At 39.6% G+C, this 25,976-nt stretch overlaps 1 protein-coding gene across 1 annotated transcript in view; it reads left to right on the forward strand.

Moving 5' to 3' along the window:
* Positions 1 to 8,461: 8,461 nt before the first annotated feature.
* LOC129099120 (protein shisa-6-like) overlaps positions 8,462 to 25,976 on the forward strand; it is a 70,219-nt gene continuing 52,704 nt past the window's right edge. The window contains 4 exon segments of the mRNA XM_054608292.1: positions 8,462 to 9,024; positions 13,785 to 13,942; positions 20,797 to 20,892; positions 21,269 to 21,337. Coding sequence (XP_054464267.1) covers positions 8,462 to 9,024; positions 13,785 to 13,942; positions 20,797 to 20,892; positions 21,269 to 21,337 — 886 coding nt within the window.

A 25,976-nucleotide genomic window follows, 5' to 3' on the forward strand; every position in this document is an offset into this window, starting at 1 on the left:
GAGTATGTAGTTTAAAACAATATAATGTTTGTAAATTAAAATCAATTAAAATCAATGTAAATAAGATACGTATTTTTTAAATTTTAAAGGTGGTACTTGTTGTAGAGACTGCTATAACAGATCAGACTGGAGCATGAGAATAACAAGGGGATTGGTTTGGTGTCAGCAGTGTTATGTGCAGTGGACTGTGGAGGTTAAGGAAAAGCTGATCCTGGAGGTGAAGCTCTAAATGTACACGTCTATGTGCTGTACTAAATAAAATAAACACATGGTTCATTTTCCTCTTCATATAGCATGAACGCAAGCTGCATCAAGACCAGCAAGAAAACTTCACCATTAGTTATCTCAAATTGACATTCCCCTCTAGGGTGTGAGAAGCACTCTCTATGAAAAAAACCCAACAAATCTGAGATTTTTCCTAATTTACATAATATTTGGTAAATAATTCATCAGGCCATCATTTCTTCCACATGGGAATAAACTTGTGGTGACAGGTGAGTTGCTAGAGTTGAACAAGCTCAGTCAGAGTTCACTGGCACCCTGTTATAACTTTACATTTCATCTATTAACTGCAATATTTTGGTTCTGCCTCAAGAGAGTCTTGTAATTAATAAATAACATTTTGCAAGTAAAATTGTCAATCAAAAAACATGTTTTTTTTCTCTCACCACTGAATAAAAAGCTGTTGTAACTCTTGAATATTTCATGGAGGAAGGCATCACTGATGTAGAAATGTTTTTACAGACCCTTTTTATGTAACCCCAAAGTGTAGAACAATTAATTATGAAATAAATAAACATATGGATAATTTGTGTAAAATGAATAGATGGAACCAAAGATTTGTGAAACAATTGAAGAATAGAAAAAGACACTCAAATCATTAATGTTACTATGTGACAATAGAGCTATTCAAAATCCATAATGCCACTTTTATGTCGTGTCTAGCTCCTTTTGGCTACTAGTGAGAGGGAAGACTTTTCTTTCTCTTTGGAACATCTTTAGAAACAAAACACAGCTAACTTTGAATTAACCTGATATAGTTAGCTGCTGCTATCTTTACTTTGACTGAGTATTGAACCAAGCTTGCAATCCCGCCTAGCTAGTTAGCTAGATAGGTATAATGTTTAGCCCTGTTAAAGACACACTGAACTGAAAATAAGCTTAACTTTACATTTTACAAGCTGTTATATTAGCATTGTTGTAGGTATTTTAATTTAATTTGGCTATCAAAAAACTCTGCCAACTACAATAACTGAATTTAGAGCTCAATCTGCTTCAGTAGATTTCCATTCCTACACAGCCACACAAATCCAATCCTTTTAAGTCAACCACGATATAATTTATATTAACAAACAATCCACATAAGTACACAGCTTGTGCATTTAGTGCTAATGACATATGTTAGAAATCCTGGAAACAAGAATCCTTGAATAGTAAAGAAAATATATTTTAAACATTTTATCGAGCAAAATCTTTAAAGGATTGCATCACTCTGACCTTGAAATAGCTGAAAACATTTCCGACTCCAACCTAGCCATTAATCATTTTTACACAACTTTTAACAACATACTCAATAAACTCAACATTTTGAGTGAAACACCTTTCTCTCCGGTTCTCCCCAAACATTTCCAAAGCTCATATTGTAAGAGATGCTGCTTGGAAGACAGCCAAGACTATCAATCATCTGACTGACTGGCAGAATTTCAGGCAACACCAGAATAACTGTCTGAGACTTAATTAAAAATGCCAAATCTGATTGTTGCAAATAAGTCTGCATTGGAGTTTTGGAATATTATCAAATCTCTGCCTTGCATATCAAACAAATCAAATATGTGTGAAGCTTTAAATCATAATTTAATTTATTCTGGCAGCATATTCACCAAACAGTTCATTACTACTACCTTCATTGCTGGCTCGCCATCTGGTGGTTTTTTACCAAATATTTTCAACTCTTTATTATTTGTTTGTGATCCTAGGGATTTAAATAATTACCAAGTAATCTCAAAATTGTCCTGCTCAGCAAAAGCCTTGGAATCCCTAGTAATTGTATAAGAAGTGGACGTAGTCATCGTATCGTCACCAAGTGGTTTGTGGACTGCTGTTTTGAAGCCTCTAGTTTGGCCATTTCGCCGTCGCCATCTTGGAATACGGCCGTCGTCATGATGTTTTTTTGGAAAGAATGAACAGAAGTTACCATATTTGGAATGAAGAGGTGTGATTTAGTGACACCGGATACGTGTCTGGTAACAGCAGCGACCTGTCAATCACAGTAAGCGTGCCCTAAAGCATACCCTGCTTTATGGGCTAGTTGACTCTAAATGGACCATAATTTACTAAATGAACATCATGCTGTATTGAAGAAGACTTGAAACTAGAGATTGAGACCATAAACTCATGTTTACAAGTTTTACTGAGGGAATAAATCAAGTGAATAGAAGGGTAATTTTCTCATAGACTTCCATACAATCAGACTTCTTTTTGCACCCAGAGGAGTCGCCCCCTGCCGGCCAGTAGAGAGAATGCAGGTTTTAAGACACTTCCTTCAAAGCCGGAGGTTGCCGCCTAGCAACTAGCACAAAACTCATTTTTAACAGTTAAATCAAAAGTAGTAATTGGGTGGAAAACCTGGTAGCAGCACATGATTGGCTGAGAGGTGAGAGGCTGGTGACAATACCACTGTCATAAAAAGTGATATTATGAAATACAAAGTGGTATGGAAGAGAAGTGTTTCTCTATTTTACACAATTTATTTTTGACTGATTTTCTATATCTTAGTTACACCTTTGGGCTCCATAACTTAAAGTTATGATAACTTAAAGTTATGTCTTCAGGCCTATGTGCTTGATGTAAAGTTAAGATTTAAATGGTACCACTTTAAGTCAAGAGGCCCAGTATGGAGCATCAGACACCTACAAGGTCGATATGAGCAGCGTGGCCCCTTTAGTGATACACATTCGTACCAAATGGTGTTAAGATTCACTTTGCATCGAGTGTTGAGCTTTTGAAACGTGTCGAGACTGCCTGGCTCATTAACAGAGGCACCGGAGCGGACCCTTGAACAGGGCCGGTGTCAGAGGAGAGCAATTCCCCTCTGCACCAGAACTGGGGCAGACATTTTGGTTGGTGCTCTGAGCTAAGCCAAATCAAGACCCACATAAAATCCCTGATTGAAAGACAAAATATAGACCGACTAGATACTAGAGAGAGAATGTGGGGCAAATATCCGTGATGCTAATCAACCTGACAATTACAAGGCGAGTGCTTTCAAGAGCCTTCCCACAGTGAGTTTAAAGAGCTGTATTACTTTCCCTGTGTGATTGTTTTGTGCTGTTGGCGTGGAAAGCCACCCCCGAACTCGAGATCTCTCGTCATTCATTATTTCATTCTTCTGGTAGAAATACGGTCTCATTATTCTTCAGCCAATGTCGACCCCGTCGTTACTTGTCAGCGCTTTTTTGCTGAGGCCAGCTTTGCGCACTCAGAGCTGTTTAACGCTAATGGACAATCGCTCTTCCCTTTGTGCTCAACATGCCGTCTGATGTGCCATTTTGACTGACAGAGGAATGGAGGGGCCAATTTGCAAATGCTGACTTCCGGAGCATCCAGTGTGGAAAGACATTCATCAAAAGCTTCGTGCCCTTTTTCATGTCTCCTTGTCATATTATCTGTACAATGCTGTCAGGGGGCGCCGCGGAGTTGATCACACTTTATTTCTAAGGCTCGCCCGAGTGGGTCGCATGACTGTTGTAAAGTATGGCTAGGCAATTAAAGTCCACTTCCTCCTCTGTCTGGGATGTGAAATTAGCAGTGTGAGATGAAGTACAACTAAAGTTCAGAAGTAAAAGTATAAATCAGCCAGGAATCATTATTACTTTTCAATCCACCTGTAACAATGAAAAGCAATCCAGGGCAGTAAAACTAATTGGTTATGGTTGGAAAAAAATATAATTTGTGTTCAAATAATAAGAAAACAATTGAATATAACAACTGTAACAATGTAACTAGTCTAAATAAATCGCAACTGCCCTTAGTGGAATGTCACGTAACAACAATGGCTTGATTTCACATGGGACTCAAACATCGGTCTCCTAGGTGAATGTCCTATGTTTGTTTTACCCATCCAAACACCCCTCCTTCCTTTAATAACGGCCCCTCAATATACTAGGTTCCTCTCTCTGCTGGATTGCAATAACCTTGGCTTTCAACATATCTGTGGTGCGTTGACGTAGTCTACAATGCCGACACTTCAACACAGTCTCACAGCAGTTTGTGAAATAGCAACAAAATGTAATCTATTGTTTCCTGTACAGGGACACAAATTCGTTACAAAACAAAATTGGGGTTAAGGCAACAAAAAAAAAGTTGGGTTCAAGCACAAAATACACTTAGTTTAGGAAAGACATCAGTGTTGGGTTAAAAATAAGCATGTGCAGTTCAGGAAAACCGTCACTATCGTCAGGTTGAGTTGACATAATCACAACAACACTTTGGGACACATGGTGTTAAACACAGATCTGTTTTTGAAAGTCCAGTGTTTGGTTGGCCAATCCATCTCCCGTCCCACAATAAGTTGTCTTTTTGGCATTATTTAATACTACGTCACTATCTCTGACCATTGCGTAGTCCATTTCCATTAACATGTTTCCGTCCAGAGCGACAAGAGAAAAAAAAAACATTTTGTGTCTCTGTAAATTGCCTTTTGTGACTATGTAACAATTTGCCATGATAGAATGCAGACACCGGTGATATGATGTGTTTTCATGACCTACTCAAAATTAAAAATCCTCTAAACTACAGTATTTTATCTACAGATATATTAGATATCCAGAGATACTCGGACAATGTTTTGGGAAAAAGATGACTCTTTAACACAGATATACAACATCAACTCACAACCTATTATCAAAGGTTACATATTTCTGTGAGCCGAGTACTTTAAGCTAGAAAAGAGGGCTTTTTAATGGATTGTTTTAATAAGTTTTAAAAACCCGAGGAGGTAAAACTATCCAATATTTAACAGCAGCAAAAAAAGAGATAAATCGCCTAAGTTCATGGAGCAGAAATATTTTCTTTTCTTCTTCTTCCCTAATTTATTGATCATCTATATGATTGATCATTGTCGTCACTGCTATCGTCAAGATTGTCGCCATTATCATCACCATCCACATTGTCACCCATCATCACTGATAAAATGCAGAATTATAGTCTTTTTCTGAGCTTTTCATCACACCTCGTTAGCAAATTAAACTGGCCCATCTGTCATCGAGATCTGGAACTTCATTCATGTGATAACAGATGTTGAAGGGGGTCGAACATGGCCTCTGTCATTAGATTGTAATATCTATCTTTGAAGCAACAGGATATTCAACACAACCTGCGGGAGGAAAAGCCAGTATAAGCTTGTGCTGTGAATCCTAGCATTAATCAGACCATAATAAAGCTTCCAAAGACAGAAAATGTGTCTAAAACGATGCACAATACATCTAGAACATGTCCAACGTTGGAAAGGTGCAGGCTTAAAACAACATGAAGTCTCTGTTTGAATCGTTCCCTTTGTTAACATCATGTAGCTTCAAAAAGGAGCTGAAACTAGATACAACTGAATATATTTGACACTTTCAGACAGTGGGGATTTGGGAAAAATATGGTTTAAACACCTGCAAAGCTACTGAAGGAGACACGTTATGTTCTACAGTATATGTTAAGGTGTAAACAGTGATGACACTTCTTCTTTCGGCCTCAGCTCAGCAGCTGCTAGAAGTCATTGTTAGGTTTGGCTTGTTATGTCATCGTGCAAGTAAAAAGTCGGGCTTTGTGTAATTATTTTTACATTTATCAGTGTAATAACTTCAGTGTAGTTAAATGTTGCAGAGAACAGTATGTATAATCACCTTGCCTTCTGGGGTTACATGGATCCGCTCTGCTATAAAAGTAATGACAGCAGACCTTGGTCAAACAGCATTCACCTTGATCAAATAGCACTCAAGCCGGCTAAGACAAATAAATCGTGGCAGTGGTTTTAGTCTGGACACCAGATGGATGAGCTTTGACACACCGGATAATAACTGAGTGAATGAGGACAGTGGAGTTGAGGCAATGACAGCAAAGTATTTGAAAGTCAATTCGATATGGCTTCCTCTCGTTGTCAAATTACCTGTCTGGGATGTTTTAATGTGGTCATTTTCACCATCTGGTACAACCAGATTTACCAGTTTCAAACACATTTGTGAATACGATTAAACCTCCATCAAAATTAAAAATACTCGACCTTTTTATAACTGTCTTCTACTTCCAGTTTTCTCCTTGTAATGCCTTTGTGGAGATGGACAGGTGCGTCATGGAACATGGAAGGAACTAATACGTTGATTGATTGATAAATTAAATGAATGTTGATGTTGGATGAAACAAGAAGACGTGTTTAATGTGCTTCTCAGTCTTTGGAGGAAGATAAAGGCAACATGAAATCACAGAAGGCTGAATATTTGGGGTCAGGTGTTTGAATTCTGAAATCAAACTCGTGATATTGAGAATTATGCCAACTGCAGTCCACAAACCAATGGGTGATGTCTCGATGACGACGTCCACTTCTTATATACAGTCTATAATCAAAGCATATCTATATATCTATTCATATGTACAGTGAAAACAACAGCAACAGTGCTGACATAGGTAACAGTGTTAACCTGGAGCTGGAGAGTGTTTACATTTGCAAATGTAAAAATGATCAGCTATTTACATAGACAAAAAATATTTGCTGCTATAATAAAGCTTTATTATAGCAGCAGATGTTTTTTTCTGAATATTCTGTAGAGAAACTTCAAAGTAAAATCACAGAAAAAAAAAAAAATTCTGACAAAAGTCACTGTTTTCCCCTCGTAGCCCTTTACATACATCCAATCACAACTAATTTTACCTTAAAAGTCAGAATAAAAAAATTCCAAATGCCACTAGTCATTTTTTTTAAGCAACCAAATCCTTTTCCACCTCCCCCTCAGCACTTGCGTGGCTTTTGATTTATAATTCTAAAGTAAACCAGCGCAGGCAGGTTTTCACATTTCCCTGAACAACACACACACACACACACACACACACACACACACACACACACACACACACACACACACACACACACACACGCACACACACACACACACACACAGGGAGAGGACGTGATTGGTGACTTGTGAGTGGATGCAGCTTGTGTGCGCACTGATGCGTAAATGTACACCAACAGCAGCGCCTCGCCTCTCACAGACAACTTCTAACACACTGTTATCTTTCCGTTTCTCTTTTTCTCCTCCTCCGCGAGTTATCCAGTGAAGCCTGGAGGCAAATGACCATAGCAAGGGGGGAGGAGGGGGGGGAGGGGGGGGATGATGCCGATTGATAATTAACTGAGGTACCTGAATCGGTGACGTGTGTGTGGAGGGTAGGGGTGACGAGGGGAGAGAGAGAGAGAGAGAGAGAGAGAGAGAGAAAGGGGGAGGGAGGCGGGCCGGAGAGGAGAGAGAGAGAGGTCTCGCCTCTTGTCTTGCTGAGGCTCTTTGATTCAGTGGCAGTGGCTGAGACAACCCCGTTACCGGCCACCGTTCACCCGGTAAGTCCTCCTCATCTTCCCTTTTTTTATTCTAACAGTGTTCATTCATTCTCAGAGAAAACAATAGAAGTTAAAGCTCCGTTTCTACAAGTCGGATAGAAGAAAGTTCATGCGTAAAATAGAGACAAAAGCGCACAACGCTCCACGGCGGCATTATTTCATCCTTGGGCAATTCAGGAACACGACTTGTGTCTATTTTTTTGAGTAAAATAACCCGTTTTATGTTTGAAGGGATTTTTTTTGGGGGGAAAAAAGGTTAAATCTTTTTACTTTTTAATGCCGAAGCGCTCCAAAAACCCAAATGGAAACTTGGGCGCTGTCCGTGGTGCTGAAAGTCTAAAAATCTAGTTTCCCCCCAATTACCGACCCAGATTCATCTCTCTATCATATCTGCTTATTACTCAGGGTCCTCGTGGATACTTGACCTTGGTATCAAGTCATACATGACCGACTAAACCCCTCTGCCTCTCTTCTCCACAGAGCCTCCATCACACACTCATGGTGAAGACTTCTCTGGAGGACTTCATCGCGTCTTCATCGCGTCTCCGCAGAAGAAATTAAAGAGGACCTTTTTTTGGTCAGAGCAGAACTTTTATAAGAAAACAAGATTAGTGCTGGATGACAGCAAAGTCAGAAGATGCTTTGCGTGTCCGGTGAGCGCCAAATCTGCCAGTTAAAGTCCGTCAGTGAGAGCTTGGCACAGGGAAAGGAGTAGCGTATACCTGCGATGAAGAAACCCGCAAGAAGCTCCAAGCGGTAAGAAGTGGAAGAGAGACAGTGAGAGGGACAGAGAGAGAGAGAGAGAGAGAGAGAGAGAGAGAGAGAGAGTGGAGGCCAGAGAACAAAACACCAGCGCGTCCTCAAATGATGGGGATAAAGCACCTTCTGCTTCTTTTGATTTACTTAGACCCGCTGAATGTCCTGTGCGCCGCCGCCACCGCCACCAAAAAGAGCAAACCCCCGCCGAGGAGGAACACAAAGGTGAAGGAGGTCAACGGCAGCACCACCGCGGTCCCGCTGGCCGCGGCCGTCCCGGGCAGGATCACCCAGGTCCAGGCGCCCACGGTCCAGCACGACACCTGCCTGGGCTACTACGACGTGAGCGGCCAGTACGACAAGGAGTTCAGCTGCAACAACACCGACCACCGCTTCTGCTGCGGCAGCTGCTTCCTGCGCTTCTGCTGCGCGGACCGGGGGAAGCGGCTGGAGCAGAAGAGCTGCACCAACTACAACACCCCGGACTGGATCAAGACCCAGCCCCCGTCGCCGGCGCCCACAGGGGACACGTACGACCCGGAGCTGGACCAGACCAACACCACGGTGTACATCACCTGCGGGGTCGTGGCGCTCGTCATCGCCATTGGGATTTCTGTTAAAGTTGCCTATGACAAAGCCACCAAGCCCCCTCAGGAAATGAACGTGCACAGGTGAGTCTGTCCTTGTTTTACTCATAGATAATGGAAAAAAAAGCAGGAAAAAGTATGATAAAATCTCTATAGAGCATAGATTTCTACATCTCTGCATTTCAGTATGTTAGCCTTAAATGGACAGTTCACCCCATGTTCATATAGTTCCCACATGAAACTGCTCACAACAAGGTTTGTGGGGTATCTTGAGTAACCGAGTGGTGATTCCTCAAACGAGACATTGCTGTTGAGTTTTTCTAATACATGTTTTTTATGCGCTTATAGCACCACAAGCAAAGTGTTATATAGTCCCATTATATTCAAGGGCAGGGAGACATCTATACAGCCAATATCTCCAAAACTAGGCATCTCACACCAACACGATAGATTAATTAATAGCACATCAGGTCAGAGCAAACGTATGTATATTACATTTTTTTGGGGGGTGAACTGTGCCTTTAAGTGGCAAATATGGATACACCTACATTATATGGAGCTTTGTGTCAAATGTGGTCACTGCATTGCTTACCATTTTAGCAAGAAAACATGTTGAATTGATCTTCAGTTTTCCCAAAGTCAGACTTGTATAAAGTGTCAAAAATGACTGTCACGTAACACTGCATGTATCTACTGGTTGACACTTTTTTTGAGCGTTCAGATAAACACATTTTTAACACATCATAAAGTGTAAAATCATGTCCGACACATCTCAACTGACTTACATTGGCCTACTTTACTCACAACCTCAATATCACGAGTTCAAACAAGCTCACGAGTATCACAAGCTCATGGCCTTTAACACAGTGCCATTACACTCCTCCCCAGAGCCTCCCTGTCCAAAAAAATGTCAAGATTGTATACATTTATACGGTACACATCCCCTTCTGTGTCAATCTCAGGAGGGGGAGATGGTGGTATTTGGCGTCCGTTCAACCCCAGAGGGAAAAAAGCAAATGCCACTGAAAGCCATTATGATCACATTCATATTCTGATGGGAGTGGTCTCTTCTACAATGACTATATGTTCAAATCCTGAAGGCACCAGTGGTGGTCACTGAATTGCTCGATGAGCATTAAGGCAACATAAAAAATCCTCCTGTGGTAATTTCAGTCTCCAGCTGAACATATCGCTATGATGTCAGGAAGCAGAAGAAACGCAACGTTATTCCACCGTAATCAGAGCATCACATCTTTTATCAGATTATATATTTTTGAAAGCCTCCTGCTCTTTTCATAAACTGAAGGGAGACATCAGTTGGTGTTCCATTTAGACAGCTTGGTTTTTTTCTTGATGACGTTAAATATTCGTGACAATCAGAGTTTCTTTAGGACTGCTTGGCTGCGGTTTGATTGACAATAACGTAAGCAAACAACCCCATAACTGATTTATGATGTAAATGATGCTAAATTCTGATTGGTGTGCCGAAGGATGTGACGTCATCCTTTTCCCACTGAGCCCCGCCCACTTTGAACTGTTCCAAAAAATACAATAATAAATGAATATATGCAATCAGGGCCTTTAAAAGTGGGTGAATGATTCAAAGATTATTTGGTCGGCAGAGAATGTCTTCCAAACTATTGATTTGTTATCATTCTTCAGCTAAAAGCCTCTCAAATATGCAGATTTGATGCTTTTCCTGTCTTTCTTTATAGTAAAATGAATATCTTGGTGTTTTTTGAATGCTGATTGGACAAAACAAGCCATTTAGTTATGTCAGCTTGAGCTGTATAGGTGCCTGTTATGGGCAGCTTTTCTAGCATTTTATATACCAGATTAATAATCACTAAAAAAAAGTAATTGGTTGCATCCCAACCAGTTCAACGTTTGGCATAGAGTTAAGGTTACTGTATTGTGTGGAGAAGCCTGAGACAAAGTTATATATTTTTTTAACTTCATTTTTGTAATTTGTGAGGGATTAATACATTTTAGTCAGGATACATGTTTTCGTCCTCTTTTTAACTCAGGTTTCCTCCCACAGTTCAAAAACATTCAGCTGTCTCTCTATGGCATATAATACTTTATAATTGTCCAGGCTATCTTTTATGTGATGCATGCTGGGATACTCTTAAGCCACACTGAAACAGGTTTTGAAAATCTATAAATGAAGTATAAATGGGTTTTTAATTAGGGTTAGATCTCAATAAAATTGCCTGTTTTCCACCCACTGATTTAGGAAAAAAATCACTTAGTCATTGCTCTTATCCAAGAGTCACTTGAGTCAGCTGCCATTAAGCAGAGGACGTTCTGGACGAAGCAGAGGAGGACGTATGCGTTGACTTAACAATATGAAGACAATTAAGCATTGTTATCCCTCGTTCATGAAACTTTGGCACCCGCTGCTTTGAAAATGTCAAAGACAATTACTTTCTGAGAAACACATTGAGAAGTTCTTATTGATAAAAAAAAAATAAAAAATCTATCCCTGACAACAGCACAAAGGAGCTCTGTTATAGATTAAATTTAAGCTCCAGTGATTGCTGTAAGTGTCTTTTCAAAAGTTGGCACAGTCAGCTCTTTAATATCCAGATGGACTCATGAGACTTTATAATACAGTATTTCATTTGAAACAACAAAAAAGAACAACAAAGCTCATGATGCAGCGCTTTTTCCATCTCTGCGCGGAGAAAATGAAGAGATGGTGAAGTTTGTGTCTCCTTACTGCACTTCTATCCTCGCCATGGGGCGTACTTTCAAGTGGATCTGCTTAATGCCTCCACTCCAGTGTGAGCAGGAGCCATGAGAGTGGAGAGGGAGGTCGATTAAATGAGGAGGCATTGCTTGCTGGGTGCTCAATGATGTTATTTTTTTGTTTATTCCTTTTTATGATTTGTTTATTTTCACCGACCATTTGGCACATAGTGCTGTCATAATGATGTCTGCTGGAATAGACCTGGGAGGCTGGCAGCAGGCATTCACGCCGACAGCCGTGACCAAAAAGAAGCAGTGGAACATGGGATTAGCTATATATTTGGCACGGGTCTGCTGCTAAAAAGTGGGTGCTTCTCTAATGCAATTTCATCTCTTACCTCTGCGACTGAGGGAGGACTGTGAGCAGAATACTGAGCTGTTGGCAGACCTTTGCTGTTTGGTCCGTGACCTTCACCGAAACACAAGAAATGTAGAGTGAGAGCTAAAGCCAGTGGTTTGAACGAGCTGTATTGATTCTGCAGGCTAAACTGAGAGGCATTTCATGCCGGCTAGGTGGTGAAAATAAAAGATTGAGAAACTGAGTTAAAAGCAAAAACAACTGAATGGGCAAAAATAGCAGCAGGGGATTGAAGTTAAATGCAAAATGGACAGAAAAAGTTCAAAGTTTGTTTGAGAAGTCAGCCCTCGGAATTTATTATCAGATGATTTTATCTTATCAGAGAAATACTGGTATCAGCAAAAATGTTGGAAGATAAATCACAACAGATTGCAGAGCAAAAGATATGTTCTAGACTATCGAAGTCATTACATAGTTTTTCCACCATAGAACGATGAATGTTTTGTTCTACTTTTGAGTAGACTGATCTCCCTGTTGGCCTTATCTTAAAATGATAATGCTGGTGGTATTCTGCATTTAGTACTTTCAACAAATCCCAAGGAAAAAACGAAACCAAGAATGTGTGAGTTCCCCACCCTCAGACTCAAGCCCATAGGTTTCTACTGGAGATCTACATTTTTCATGCTTAATATTTTTGCTAAAATAGCTGGGTACTGTCACTTTAAGTGAATGTTAAAGAAACAGAAGGAAAAGTGCAATTGTTTGGGGACTAATTTCAGCTGCAAAGTCAACTTTGCTGCACTAGTGAGTATTTGTGGCAGCCAGCGCTTGATGTGTTTTTAATTGAGCTCTATGGCGCAGAGGAAGAAGATACATTCTGCCTTGGAAACACACAATACTAGAAAAAGGTTCAACTTATTGCTAGCTTTGGTCTTTTCATTTGCTTTGTTGAAATGTGTTACTCTGTTATGTTCATAGCTCTCAGAGGACAGAACTTTATGCAGACTCCTGTTTCTCTGTAAATCAGTTAAATTGTGGCGTTCCCCAAGGGCCCATTGTTGGACCACTGTTGTTTTCAGTTTACTGACTTGACTGACTTGCGACTTGACAACAATCAAAAGTGTCTTTTACAATTTTGGTTTTGGACCAAAAGTTTATCTTTCTCATTGAAACATTAAAAGTCGGGTCAGTTCCTGCAAACTACTGTAGCTCCTGCTGCACACGACAAAGCAGCCAACTGGGACAATGCAAAATCAGGTCGCCTCTGTCTGCGAAAAAGAAATGGCTAAAGTGTTCTCATCCTGGAAGGGAAATGCTATTAATATACAGTATATCTCCCAAAGTCAGAGAGTTATAGAAAAGTAGAATGCGTGGTTGCTTTAGGTTGACATTGACACAGTTAAATTGCCCTTTCATTTCCTTTAAGGAAAAACTCGGAGCGGGCACTCCATCTCACAGGCTGACACTCTGCCACCAAAAGTTGGAAATGGTGTTGGTGAAATATTGCTTTTATTTTGGGCTTCAAAGAAGAGACACTGACTTAACTCTTTATAAATGGGCCTTGAGCTCGAGTCCAGCAAGCATAATAGGACTTGTCTGTACCTTGTGTTCCACACAATTGAAAATCCAACTCCCTTGTGACTCTGGGTGTAATTAGGATTTCCTCTCTGCCTCTATGATTCAAATTGGAGCTGTAGCTAAATAAATTAGGAAGACCTTCAGGGGGATGGCGAGGAGAGAAAATATAGAAAATGTTAGTAATTGCTCTTTTTTCATTTGTGTGATTTCTTTCTAGAGCCCTGGCAGACATTCTGAGGCAACAAGGACCAGTTCCAATATCTCAGTATGAACATGAAAACATTGCAGCGATTGATGGATCACCCAAAGACGAAACGCCGGTCAGGACCTCGAAGAATCATTACACACCCGTTCACACCAAGGCATCAAACCACGGTAGGTGACACTGCTCTGCTTTTAAACAGATCAATAGCTCTGACTGTGAGATAGAGCAATATCAAAGTCCAAATGATTTGTCTTATGTGTTGCTTCCACTGCATGTCCATTTAAAAATAAAATCCAACTTTATGATACTTCGATGGTAAAGCTTAAATATCGTAAAGAAAGACCGTCTTCGCTTTGCTTAATCTACCACAACATTCTTTGAGTGACATCCACTGAAATAGATGGAATCCTTGAAGCTTTTCCACTCAATCTTTCTGAGACGAAACCCATAAGGAAATATATATATAGAATTAAATGCTCCATACGCCGCGCTTCCCATAAGCCTACTCAGCATTGGCTCAATAATTGAGATGCAAATTATCATCTTCTGCGGGAGACGCAATCTTTTTGTCCAGAGATAATTCTGTCGCGCAACGCCGTTCCTCCTACTTTTATCTGGTCGGTCTCCAGATCCATGCTCCAGGGATCAGCTCGTTTGCTAAGTGCCCTAGTATGGTGTCCCAGATTCAACAGTGTTGTGTTTCACTCTTGTGTCACACTGCCTCCACCCTCCTCTCCACCACCACCACCCAACATGGAGGGAATGTGTGAGAAGAGAGCTGATACAGACTGTACTGAACTGCAGGATGGGAGCAACGTTTCTGCGGCAAAATAACTTTTAAAAAGTTATGTAAACAAGCTGCCCAGACATTAGGAGCTGCTTTTGCCTATAGAAATTCTTGTTCAACCAAAGACAAGAAGATTACTCCACGCTTGGTTAGTAATCCAGTTTTAAATAATCTTCTGTTCGTATTATATCTGCTATATTTAAAGTATCATCATTTTTATATAACTCATTTGTGCTTTTCTACTCTCTAGTAGTAAATCGTACCGCTGATGTTTTCAGACTTTAATCTTTGCCAAGTTAAAAAAAAACAATGAAAACTGGGAGGACATTCTGAGAATTTGGGGTGCTATTGGACGTTATAACCAAACGAGCGAGTTAATCTTAAACAAAACACAATGTAATCGTCAAGGTCAAGCTCAGTTTTGCCTTTCATACTATAATTAAATGGGATTTAAAACAGTTAAGAAAGTCCAGGAATCAAAGGAATAGAAGAGAAAGGTAGCCAGAGAAGGATAACCACCAAAGCTGAACATACAAAGGAGCAACCGAGAATTGATTACCAACTGGACAAAGGGACCACCGCACCCGGGTCCCAAACCATCCAGGTCCACCAATCACCATTAAGTCTGTGCTAATTTAAGTAATATCAAATTTGTCAGACAATCCTGCGAGTCAATGGGAACCATCATCTAATATCTCCTCCTGGGGCTTTTTAGTGTGTCAATTTGACCCTGAGCGACACCTAAAGAAGAAAGACAATGTCAGCATTAGGGTAGAACAATCAACCTTTATCGAAAATGCAATACGGCCTACTGCTATATTAAAATCCCAGGAGGCACAATATTGAATAAATGTGCATCACAATACCATTTTGATTCTGCACAGATGTCCTGGACTAAACATTATATTCTACAGACTTAAGGAAACATACTTGTTCGGTACAGATCACAGCAAATATTACACCTTAATCATGTCAATATTTTTCAATGAAAACGAAAATAATAATGTAAAAATGATCATTCCTGCCCAAATCAATTTCAAGATCGTTCAGCCCTCGCCTGCATTTCTGAAAAAGGCAAAAGCAGTGAATGTTCAGCAACAAAACATATAAATAACAAATATCAATTAAAATGCAACTAGTTTTGAATTCCTACCTCTCCAATTCATCCACATAAAACCATGTCCAGTGTTGAATGTGTCTACAATATTCACTGATACTGGCTCATGTTTCTGAAGTGCTGCAGCATTTGTATCAGCATCAGCAAAGTGTCTGAACGTTGAGCACATATCTTAGGAGGTATGAGGTATACAAACTTATCCTATGGCCTTTTGGATTTTTGTTAATAGTACTTTGGCCTGGTACAAATGTCTGTGTAATCATATTTTTTACATGTGATATATTGCTTATTGTAGGCTGCAGTGCCTTGAGCGTAAGCAACTCTCTGTGATTCACAAAGCCACACATTGTTATTTTGTACATAGCGCCCACAGAAAAGATGTCTTGATTGTTCAACCTGTGTCATGTCAGCCTGCTATTGTTTGCAGTGTTAGCAGGACGTGACACTGCTCGGGTGAGTGGCTTTTGAAGGGTGGGTGTCCAAGCACGGATAGAAGCACTCCAGGGAAGACGTGACTCAGATTTATGACAAATTCATGACAGTGATGTGAATTTAAAAAAAGAAGATGGCTCCGTTTTTCTGTGTGGAAATGGTCAAAGCTCATTATATCTTTAAGGCTACTTCTGGATATTGTTAAAGCCGTTGTTGGGCTTCTTTAGTAGATTTTAATGTTAGTACTAAAATATTCCAGGATGAACTCTTTGCGCTGGAACATTCTGTTACTACTTAAGTACAGTATGTCCCTGTTGTTCTGTGCACATGCACATGTAATCATGTATGACATTTCATTTGAAAAAGGTCTACGTTACAACGGCAAGAACGACAAGAATGAGGGCAGTTTTTAACATTTTCTCAAGTTCTCACTTCTTTAAATGGCTGTTTGAGGGTTAAGTATTGGGTTAAGGGTTAAAGTTATAATAAAGTTTAGGTTAAAGGATGATGATGTGTCTGTTTGTATAGGTTATTTTATTGTAAAAGCAAAATAAATATGAATGGCATCGGTACTCTATTAAATTATGGAGTTGTGCCAGTCACTCCATTTACCACAGCGTTGTCTTATAAATATTTCTTAATAAAAGCCTTGTGGTTACTATTGAAAAGATTCTGTCCACATAAAAATGGTACATGGCTTCTTTTAGTTAAACATAACAGTGTTGAAATTAAATATTTACTATATGCTTTGTAGTATGACTTGTTGTATATGTAGGGATCCAGTTTTCCCACCTATAGTATTTACTTTTCCAATAAGGATTTCAATAAATATAAAGGTTAGGTAAAGTAAAAGGGGTTGTATTAAAAAAACACATTTCCAATCAATATTGTGTTTAATCCATTTGTGAGGTCACCACACTGGATACAGCGGCCATGTTTTCTGCACAAATTCCCACTTATTGATGTTACCCACTGAGTTGAGAAACAAGAATGGTCTGTGATCAACATCTTGTTTATAAGATGGCCTTTATGAGGGAAGCCAGCAACTAAAGAGATAATTTGGTCTGAAACCATCTCCTGGGTCACATATCAGAGTTAATGGATGAAGAGGATAATGATGGATTTGAATAGATTTTTTTTATGTCGCAGCATTAAGGAGTATAAATATATGGGTGCTGTCAGAACCCAAACTCAGTTGATGGTGTCCTGTATACTGTGTTGCTTATTTCCTCAATCATTTTTATTACTGCTTTTATATACCCTCGCTATAAAAAAAAGTGTCCTTAAAATAATAATTCAAAAAATATAAGAATTTTATGGCATTTCTTCCAAATAGGAAAGCATTAACCTAGGTGGGGAAACAATAAAAAATAAGCTATTGAAATTCAATCGTGGTTATCTGGATTTAATATCGAAAACATCAGCATTATATGATGTGAACTTTTCCCACTCGATGTTCCAGAAGCGTTATTATACCGAGATGAGATGCTGAGGAAGAGTGTCTTTGGTTGTGGATGGTACTTTTCCAAGACTGTCCTTGAGTGGGCATTATTTCTTCAATTTCCAATAGTTCTGTTCTCTCATTTTGTCTGCTCTAAAGTTTCTATGGTGCTGTAAAAAATAGGCGACAAATGTCTTTCCACACTTTGCAGACAGAGAATGGACTCATCTTTGTAGGACACTCACAGCAGCTGGGTTCATTTTGAGTTTTAAAACCCTGCAGAAGTTGACTGACTATAAAATAGCAGGAGGCAAACTTTGGAATTATATTTTGAAAGAATGACATCAGGTCGCTGATGATAGTGAGTCTCAGTCTTCCTGTAGAGTCACGATTACAGACTGTCAATTAGTATTTTATTAAGGGCTGGAACGGTACACAAAATTCACGGTTTGAAATGTACCTCCAATTTGGAGTCTGCAGGGAAAGCTAACAATAACTTCAATAATGATGAATACATTTATTTAGTTAATTTAAATAAATTAAACATTCAACAGTGGCTCATTGGCTATACCTCTAACTGTAACCGTTAAGGCACTGATATACTGGCAAAAGTAAATGACGAAAATAAATATCACAAATCCATGGAATGCGGTCAGGAGCTTCTGCAGGCCAGTGAAATAATGTAAAAACCAAACAATAACTGTGTAAAAGACATTTCTTTATGGACATGGCTTCATGCATGGATTCATTTTTATTTTGAAACAGGAAAGTAACTTGCCCAATTTTTTGCCAATAAGTAAGAACACATTTTCTAAAATATGATTATAGATGATGCATTGCAGAACTTTGTTCCCATTGGTCAGAATCAGGCCTGGTTAATTCACAATGCAGTTTTGTTGTACGAGCTTGATTTGTACCGTTCACATCTGAGTCAAATATGCACAAAAAAAATAGATTTCAACAGTCTGAATGTAGTTTTACCATTCCATCTTCTGATGAAGACTATGAAATGTGCTTGTGAGAAGACCTTGAGTAAACAGTAAAGTCATTGAGGATTTACCCATGTTTTACACATGACCCCCTTTGACATAAACTTGTGTGCAGAATGGGCACTCTTCAGTCACTAATTTAATGAGATTCTATCTCTGAAATAAAACACTTCACTCTTAATTTATGAATGTGTGATGAAAACTTAAATAGTTTGGTTATTCCCTAAAAGAAAATGTTAGATCTGTTTTCCTTATGCAGTGTAGATAACGCAATTTTGAGGAACATTTCCAGAGATAATGAGGGTCTATAGGTTTGTACTGCCACATGGGAGCAATTCATATCATAGTCAGCGTCTCAAGGTACCTGATTTCAGCTCCACGGTGCTGTCCTTGTAGCATATGGAGGTTATGTATCATCAGCATTTCACCCTGGGAGACATCACACAGATATACTCCACTGTATCATCTGCATAGACACAACAGAGGGCCGTTAAAAATCACAAGATGCAGGGAAATACGTTTATTCCTTTTCCTCTCATATTTACGGATTTCTTCCAAGGTCCCATATTAAGAGCGCGTGTGCGTCAGTAACCAGTTTATAGTCTTCCTCTGGGTTTGATGAAAAAGAAAAAAAAGAGCCGTGGTGCTCAGGCTTGATTGCCGAACTTTGTTGTGATGAAGACCAGGCCTAAAGGTCCCAGGTGTTTCTTTTCATTATGATAATTTGAAATGCCGTTCGATATCGGCTTCCCGAGGCCCAAAGGTCTGAGTGATGTTATTGACTTTGAAGTGGTTCCCTTGGAGAAAGAGGCATTTAACTGTTCGCCAGTTAATGCAGAGAGGGAGAGAGGAAAGTGGTTTGATAAATCATTGTTTTTGTCGTTATGTTTTCTGTTCTTTTTGCTGTTTTGGTCGACGCTACATTCTTTTATTTCTTCTCAAGACTTGTCTGTGAGTGACAGGACAATTGAAAGTTGTCGGGTGCTAGAAGGCACCTTGTCTTGCTGCTTTGTGTTCAGGCCGAGACTCTCAATTACAGCACTGGTGCGGAGGTGAGTTAACAGTGATGTGGTACAAATTGCATTACGGAGTGGTCTTTTAACACTGGGGAAATCCAAAAGGGTGTATACCTGAGGTGTGTTAGTATCCTCAGAGAAGGGGGGCGTAAATCCCCTCTAAAATCAAGTGTATCCAACTCCATTATCCTGCCTCGGAGAAGCTAAAGGTGTTTCATTATATTTTACAATTAAATGTAATATTTCACTCACTGTGGAGTGTTTGATATGAAAGCCCTGAGACCTGCAGACTGCATCTTTGGCATCTTAAAGCGATATTGACGAGGTGATGATCCCACTTGAGAGTTGGTTACGCAGTTGTGCCATTTTAGCCCTGTTTAGTATTCTTCTCACCTACTGCTACTCCGTTATAAAATGGCAGATATGACTGGGGAATTGAGTGAAGTATACTTGTCAGTATTAAAGTCCATGGAACGGCCATGTTCAATGGATTTGCTGGAGTGCATTGTACGTTTTTGCAAACCACAGATAAGTTGAATCTCATTGTTTCTGAACCCAAATTACAAACATGTAGGTTTCGATGATATAGGCCTATGTTATAGCCATCAGTTTAAATGACCTCAACTTTTTTTTCATGAGAAATCAGGTTTTTTTGTTTACTTAGACATGACAAAAATAATCTAATACAACAATAGCATACCATCAATGCCATAAAGAGGATAACAGGCTTGAAACTGTGGCGTCAGCTTTAACAATTTTACGTTTCTTTCTTGAATTTGAGAACAAAACATTGTACGATAGTTGATGAATTCATCCAAAATTGAACCAGAATCCAAAATCTAATTCGTTCTAAGATGCAGATTGTTTGGTTCGTCTTTTCAACGTGAAAAATCGTAAGCGTTGACCCACCGTTAGCAGCACGTTACAGAATTTTAATATATATTTTCTGATGTGCTGAAATGTACCTTGGGAGTTGTAGGAAACGGTCCACGAAAGAGAAAATTAAAAGAATTTCAAAGCTTTTTGAACATGTTCCTGTTATGTTGTTAGCTTATTAGCCATTGGCTCGCTAGCTAAAGTCATTCAGTAACTAGTCCCTGCTAGTATTCTATATCACCGACGAGTAACACCTATTACACACGGATGAATTTTACTGCACCACTTTCTGATGTGACCAAAGAGAACACCAAGCGCCACTTTTTGCTGAAATATTTATTTTCCACAATTTGTTTGTCTTACCAGGGCACTATGGGAAAGAAAACCTGCGTGGCGGAGGCCAAGACATGCACAACTTCATCTCCTCTGGGTTCGTGACACTCGGACGCGGCCACCTGAAAGGTAAAGCCCGTCAGGATTATGTGTTATCCTGACGTTCAGAATAACAATCATTTCACTCACAAAGCCACTGTGTCATGCTGTCATTCTCTTTCTGCCAAATAATAAAGTGACTGTGACTTTTGTTGGAAGTTGGACATGACAACACATAATGGCTTGAAGTGACATTTTGCAAAAGTCCACACACACATTTATTATCTGTGATTAAATCCACACTTCCAATGACAAACTAACACTTCCTGCCAGTGTGAACGCAGCATGGCACAGTAGTAGATTTCCCCGCTATTGTCCTCCTTTGGAGTTTTAATGAATCCGAGGCAGTGTTGGAGTGAGAATGAGCTGTAAACAAGCGGCCCGTTGTTGTTGTTTTTTTTTACAGCGCAACACTCCATAGACGAATCGGGGCAGATGTCCTGGCAGGGCGATCTGGACATCCCCCTCTCCTACGGTACGTTCAATAAATGTTCTGCTTTCTCTCTGCTCGAACCTGATAAGAAAAGTCACTCACACTTCAACACACACGGACCAGCAGAGCGCCCTCGGCTGATAATCACAGAGCAGTCATTTGGCGCAGAGTGCCAAAAGTCGTAATATATATTTTTTCCTTTTTTTTCTCCTCTTGATTGGTTTTGTGAGCCAAAATATTTCCACCGGTGGTTGTTTGACAGCAGGTTTGAATGAATGCCATACAGTTTATCTATATGGCTTTCAGTGACAGGTGAGGGTGTCAGACATTAACGTGGCTGCGGTCATTAACACTGTGAATCTTTGTACCTGATGCAACTTTTCTCAGGTGTATGCAAGGTAAGTGAAAGTTTGATTCAAACACTCAACTCGAAGCACTTATTTATTAATTCGTGGTGGTTTTGCCCTGTTTTTTGCAGAAATCATCAATCACAGTATTAGTTTGATGTTGATGTCTATTTCCTTGATGATAATTGAGCTTAAATAGTTTCTGCTCAGCCGGGTGTGACAGGCAGCTTATGTGTGTCTGTTGTAGAAGTCTTCATGAGGGTTTGAAATTATCCTATTAAATCTGAATATACATAAGCCGATTGATCCAAATGCTTGAGGTCCTGAATCGAAACTATAGACTGCATTTAGGAAATGGACGTAGTCAATGTGACGTCACCAATTGGTTTGTGGATTAAGGTTTTGAAGCCTTAAGTTCGGCATTTCGGCTGTTGCAATCTTCTTTTTTGATCGCTGCTATCTTGTTTTTTTTGCAACCAGAAGTGACATGAAAAGGTGGAAGCAAGTACAATTAAACTCTAAACAAGACATTTTCGGCAAGCAAAATGTTAGAATTAACTGTCATGTAGTATAAACACAATTTGAGAGGGGTATAGTTTATGACGCATAACACAGACAACTCCGTGGTAGTGACCTGTCAATCACAAGGTAGCCCCGCCCTAAAGCATACCCTGCTTTATGGTCTATTTGACTCTAAATGGACCATAATTTACTAAATGAACATCATGCTGTATTGAAGAAGACTTGAAACTAGAGATTGAGACCATAAACTCATGTTTACAATGTTTACTGAGGGAATAAATCAAGTGAGAAGGAGAGTCATTTTCTCATAGACTTCTATACAACCAGAGGAGTCGCCCCCTGATATTACTGATATAATATGAATTAATATTTTCATCAACTTAAGTGACACGTTTTTTTCAGAGAAGTATCATCACTTTGTAGTCTTTGTAGAACTTCGAAAACATGTAATCCTTCTGCAATTGAAGAGATAAAACCATAAGCATTTCTAACTGGTTCTGACATATCTCGGGTCTTTTACAGGAAACAAAACAAAAGCTTCTCCATGGGTCTGTTTCAGAGAAGGTCCAATATTTTTGGACCCATGAAGACCTCTAGTTTCTTTAGTTAATGTACTGTTGCTGCTGTAAATGACATTAAATATCCAGAGAACACTGTGCCAAAAGGTGTTCCTCCTCAAATGTTTCATTGAACCGCTGATTGTAACCAGACAGCTTTATTTTGTGATTTACAGCGACCATCACTGCGAGTAGAAGTTTTGCGGGGGAAATGGGTTTGTGTGTGTTGCTGAAAGGAAAGAAGCCTTTGTTCAACGTTCTCCATGTGGTTTCAACCATCAATAATCTCTGTCAGCACATGTAACTTGTAGTAGTTAACACAAGCAGCTCAAACTGACCAAACACAAAGTGTGTCGGCTTTGTTGCTTTGTTCTTTAACCTTCTAACGCACAAAAACTGCATATTTCCACCTCAAGACACAAAATAAGTGTGTTCTACATTGAAGATTAAAATATTTTGACTCATATATAGTCTAAATATATTTATATTTTTCAATATGATGGACCATTTTAATAGAGGACCAAAGAAAACACACACACACACACCAAGAAACAGAGGGTGTATAATAAACTTTTGTATAATTAACTATTTGTCAAGATTTAAAGTTGTTAAGTGGCCCTTTGAGACTGTACAAATCTGAGGACACCTATCTTCCTAAAAATACCCTTCTCACTGCTGGTGATGAATTGACTGACATTTACTGTTGGTGACATGTTAAAATGACTCAACCCTGAATAAATTAATGACTATCACACACTGAAGACAGGCAGAACTGTGTTTTATCCCCATGCGCAAAACATTTCAACTGAAAAAATAGGAATACATATCTAACTCGTGCTTGCGGGATTAATCTCAAAGAATGAAATAAACAAAATTTACCATTTTTCAAAAGCAGCAAGTAAAACCAGTCGATGAATTGTCTGTGGTGAGATTTGGGTTATAACAAGTATTCATGAGGACTGAATGGGCGTTTAAACGGCTTCAAGCTAAGACTAATATTTCAAAAAGGACGCCCGAGGCAGCGACCCTCTCCTGACTCCACCCGTCGCCCTCTCGCTGCACCTATTAGGTGACATGCTTTAGCGTGCTGGAGGCGGGAGCTGTCACTTCAAAGCGGAGGTCCTGTCAGCCTCCGTCGTACGTGTCTTAGTTTAACAGCTGGCCGACACACACACACACACACACACACTCACACACCTCCTGTTAGGGTTGAAGCAGACTGACTGAGATGTGTACCATGTCACCACTGACTGCACCTACCGTACAACATGCTGTACGGACGCCTTATGTCTCGTGTAGATAACATCTATATCTGCACAGGTCATGTGACTCACTTGCCCTCTCAAGCTTCATCACTCTGCTTTTATTTGAAGAGCTGGAAAACAGTTAACTGCTGGACAATTGAAAAAATGTCTTAAAGTACTATTGTCTGGTCATTTTTTTATGATTTTAAGGGAAATATTGCACGTTGTAGACACTTTGTTCCATTTTTACCTATTTCTTTATTTCTTTCCTTCACTTACTTCTCTGCTAATTTCTCTTCTTCTGCTCATTTGTTCTTCCTTCATTCCTTTGAAATACTTTCCCCTCACTGCATTTATCTGACGTCTGACAACGTTTATCTTATGCCGTCCCATCTTTTTTTGCTTCATTCCTTTCTTTGCTTTCTCACCTCTCTTATTATCTTGCTTCTTCCCCTCCTTTCTTTCCTTCATCACTTCCTTCTTCTCCATCCCTTCCCTTCCTTGCATGGTTCCTTCTTTTTGCCCTCCCTTCTTGTTTTTCCCTCACATACTTTCCTTATTTCATCTATGCATTCCTACCTCTTTTCTTCCTCTCTTCTATCTTCCCTTCATTTCCCTCCTGTCCTCCCTGCTTTCTTTATTGTCATTCTTTCCTTTGCTTTTCTTCTTTATCTGCAAATATTCCCCAGACTGAAGATATGTTTTTTTTATAATAGCAAAACCAAACCAAACCCTGAATAATCAGCATGTTCATTTTCTGCAGAAGTGCCTTTTGCTTCTGACATTTGTTGATTAAATATTTGAATTCATGACCTGGATTTGTAAAAGGGTATTTTTCATTTCGTGGCACATGTACATACATTAAAAGCTTTGAGTAGCAGCCTGTTCCAGCTGCTCTTATTTGCATTTCAGAGGCGCTTTAGACAAACAAAACATTTGCAATAACTCCAAAATCCACAGCTTTCTAAGACAAAGCACGTCTGAGCGTGAGCGGCTCTGACCTCAAACTCAACTGCGTGTGTAACATTTCAATGTTTGCGTGGGAGCGCCGTAGAGAAAAGGAAACAGCACAAACAGTACCCATTAAAATGCACGTCAGAGCTAACAAGCTGCTAAACAAAGCTCCAAGTAATGTTGTCATTAATATTCATGCATCTGTGATATAACACGGCACTGAGAGCTTTGTGTGGATCCACGCAGACGCCGCTGGTCCACCTGCTCCAGTGTTTGAGGCCCTGGCAGTGAATATATGTCTGATATCGGTGAGTGTCGGGGGAGAGCGGTGTGTCACTGACCTGTCTGTCCGTCTCTGTTTCCTGTGATGGATGGTCTGTAGTTGAAGCTCTGGACCACAGCTCGTTTATTCTGACAGAAGGAGTCTCACAGGAGATGTTCAAACAGAATGAGAATCCTAAACCTGAATGAGAAAACTGTGATCGAAAGTGGATGAAATGTTTGAGTTTCATATCTCGCCTGGTTTGGGGAAGAAAGGAAGAATTCTATTTTCTACAAACCTCTGCATGTTTTGCATCTTTTACCCATGACCAAGATGTTCGCTTGACGTTAACCGAGAGTTTTTATTCGTCGAAACAGAGCCAAACATGAAATATTTTCTTTTAGTCAAGAAATTTTAAAAAAGAAGCATGTATTACACATAGACTGTATATAAAAATTGGGTGTAGTCGTATTGAAGTCAATCATTGATTTGTGTACTGCAGTTTTTAACCCTCGATTCGGCGTGTTGGCCTTCGCCTTCGTTGTTTTTTGCAACCAGTTAACAGAAGTGACCATATTTGGACTGAGGAGGAGTGACGTAGAGACACTATATACGTCTCTGGTAGAGACCTGTCAATCACAGTAGCCCCGCCCTAAAGCATACCCCGCTTTATGGTCTATTTGACTCTAAATGGACCATAATTTATGAAATGAACATCATGCTGTATTGAAGAAGACTTAAAACTAGAGATTGAGACCATAAACTCATGTTTACAATGTTTACTGAGGGAATAAA

The sequence above is a fragment of the Anoplopoma fimbria genome, chromosome 11 (assembly GCF_027596085.1).
Source record: "Anoplopoma fimbria isolate UVic2021 breed Golden Eagle Sablefish chromosome 11, Afim_UVic_2022, whole genome shotgun sequence".
In the NCBI taxonomy this organism is placed as follows: domain Eukaryota; kingdom Metazoa; phylum Chordata; class Actinopteri; order Perciformes; family Anoplopomatidae; genus Anoplopoma; species Anoplopoma fimbria.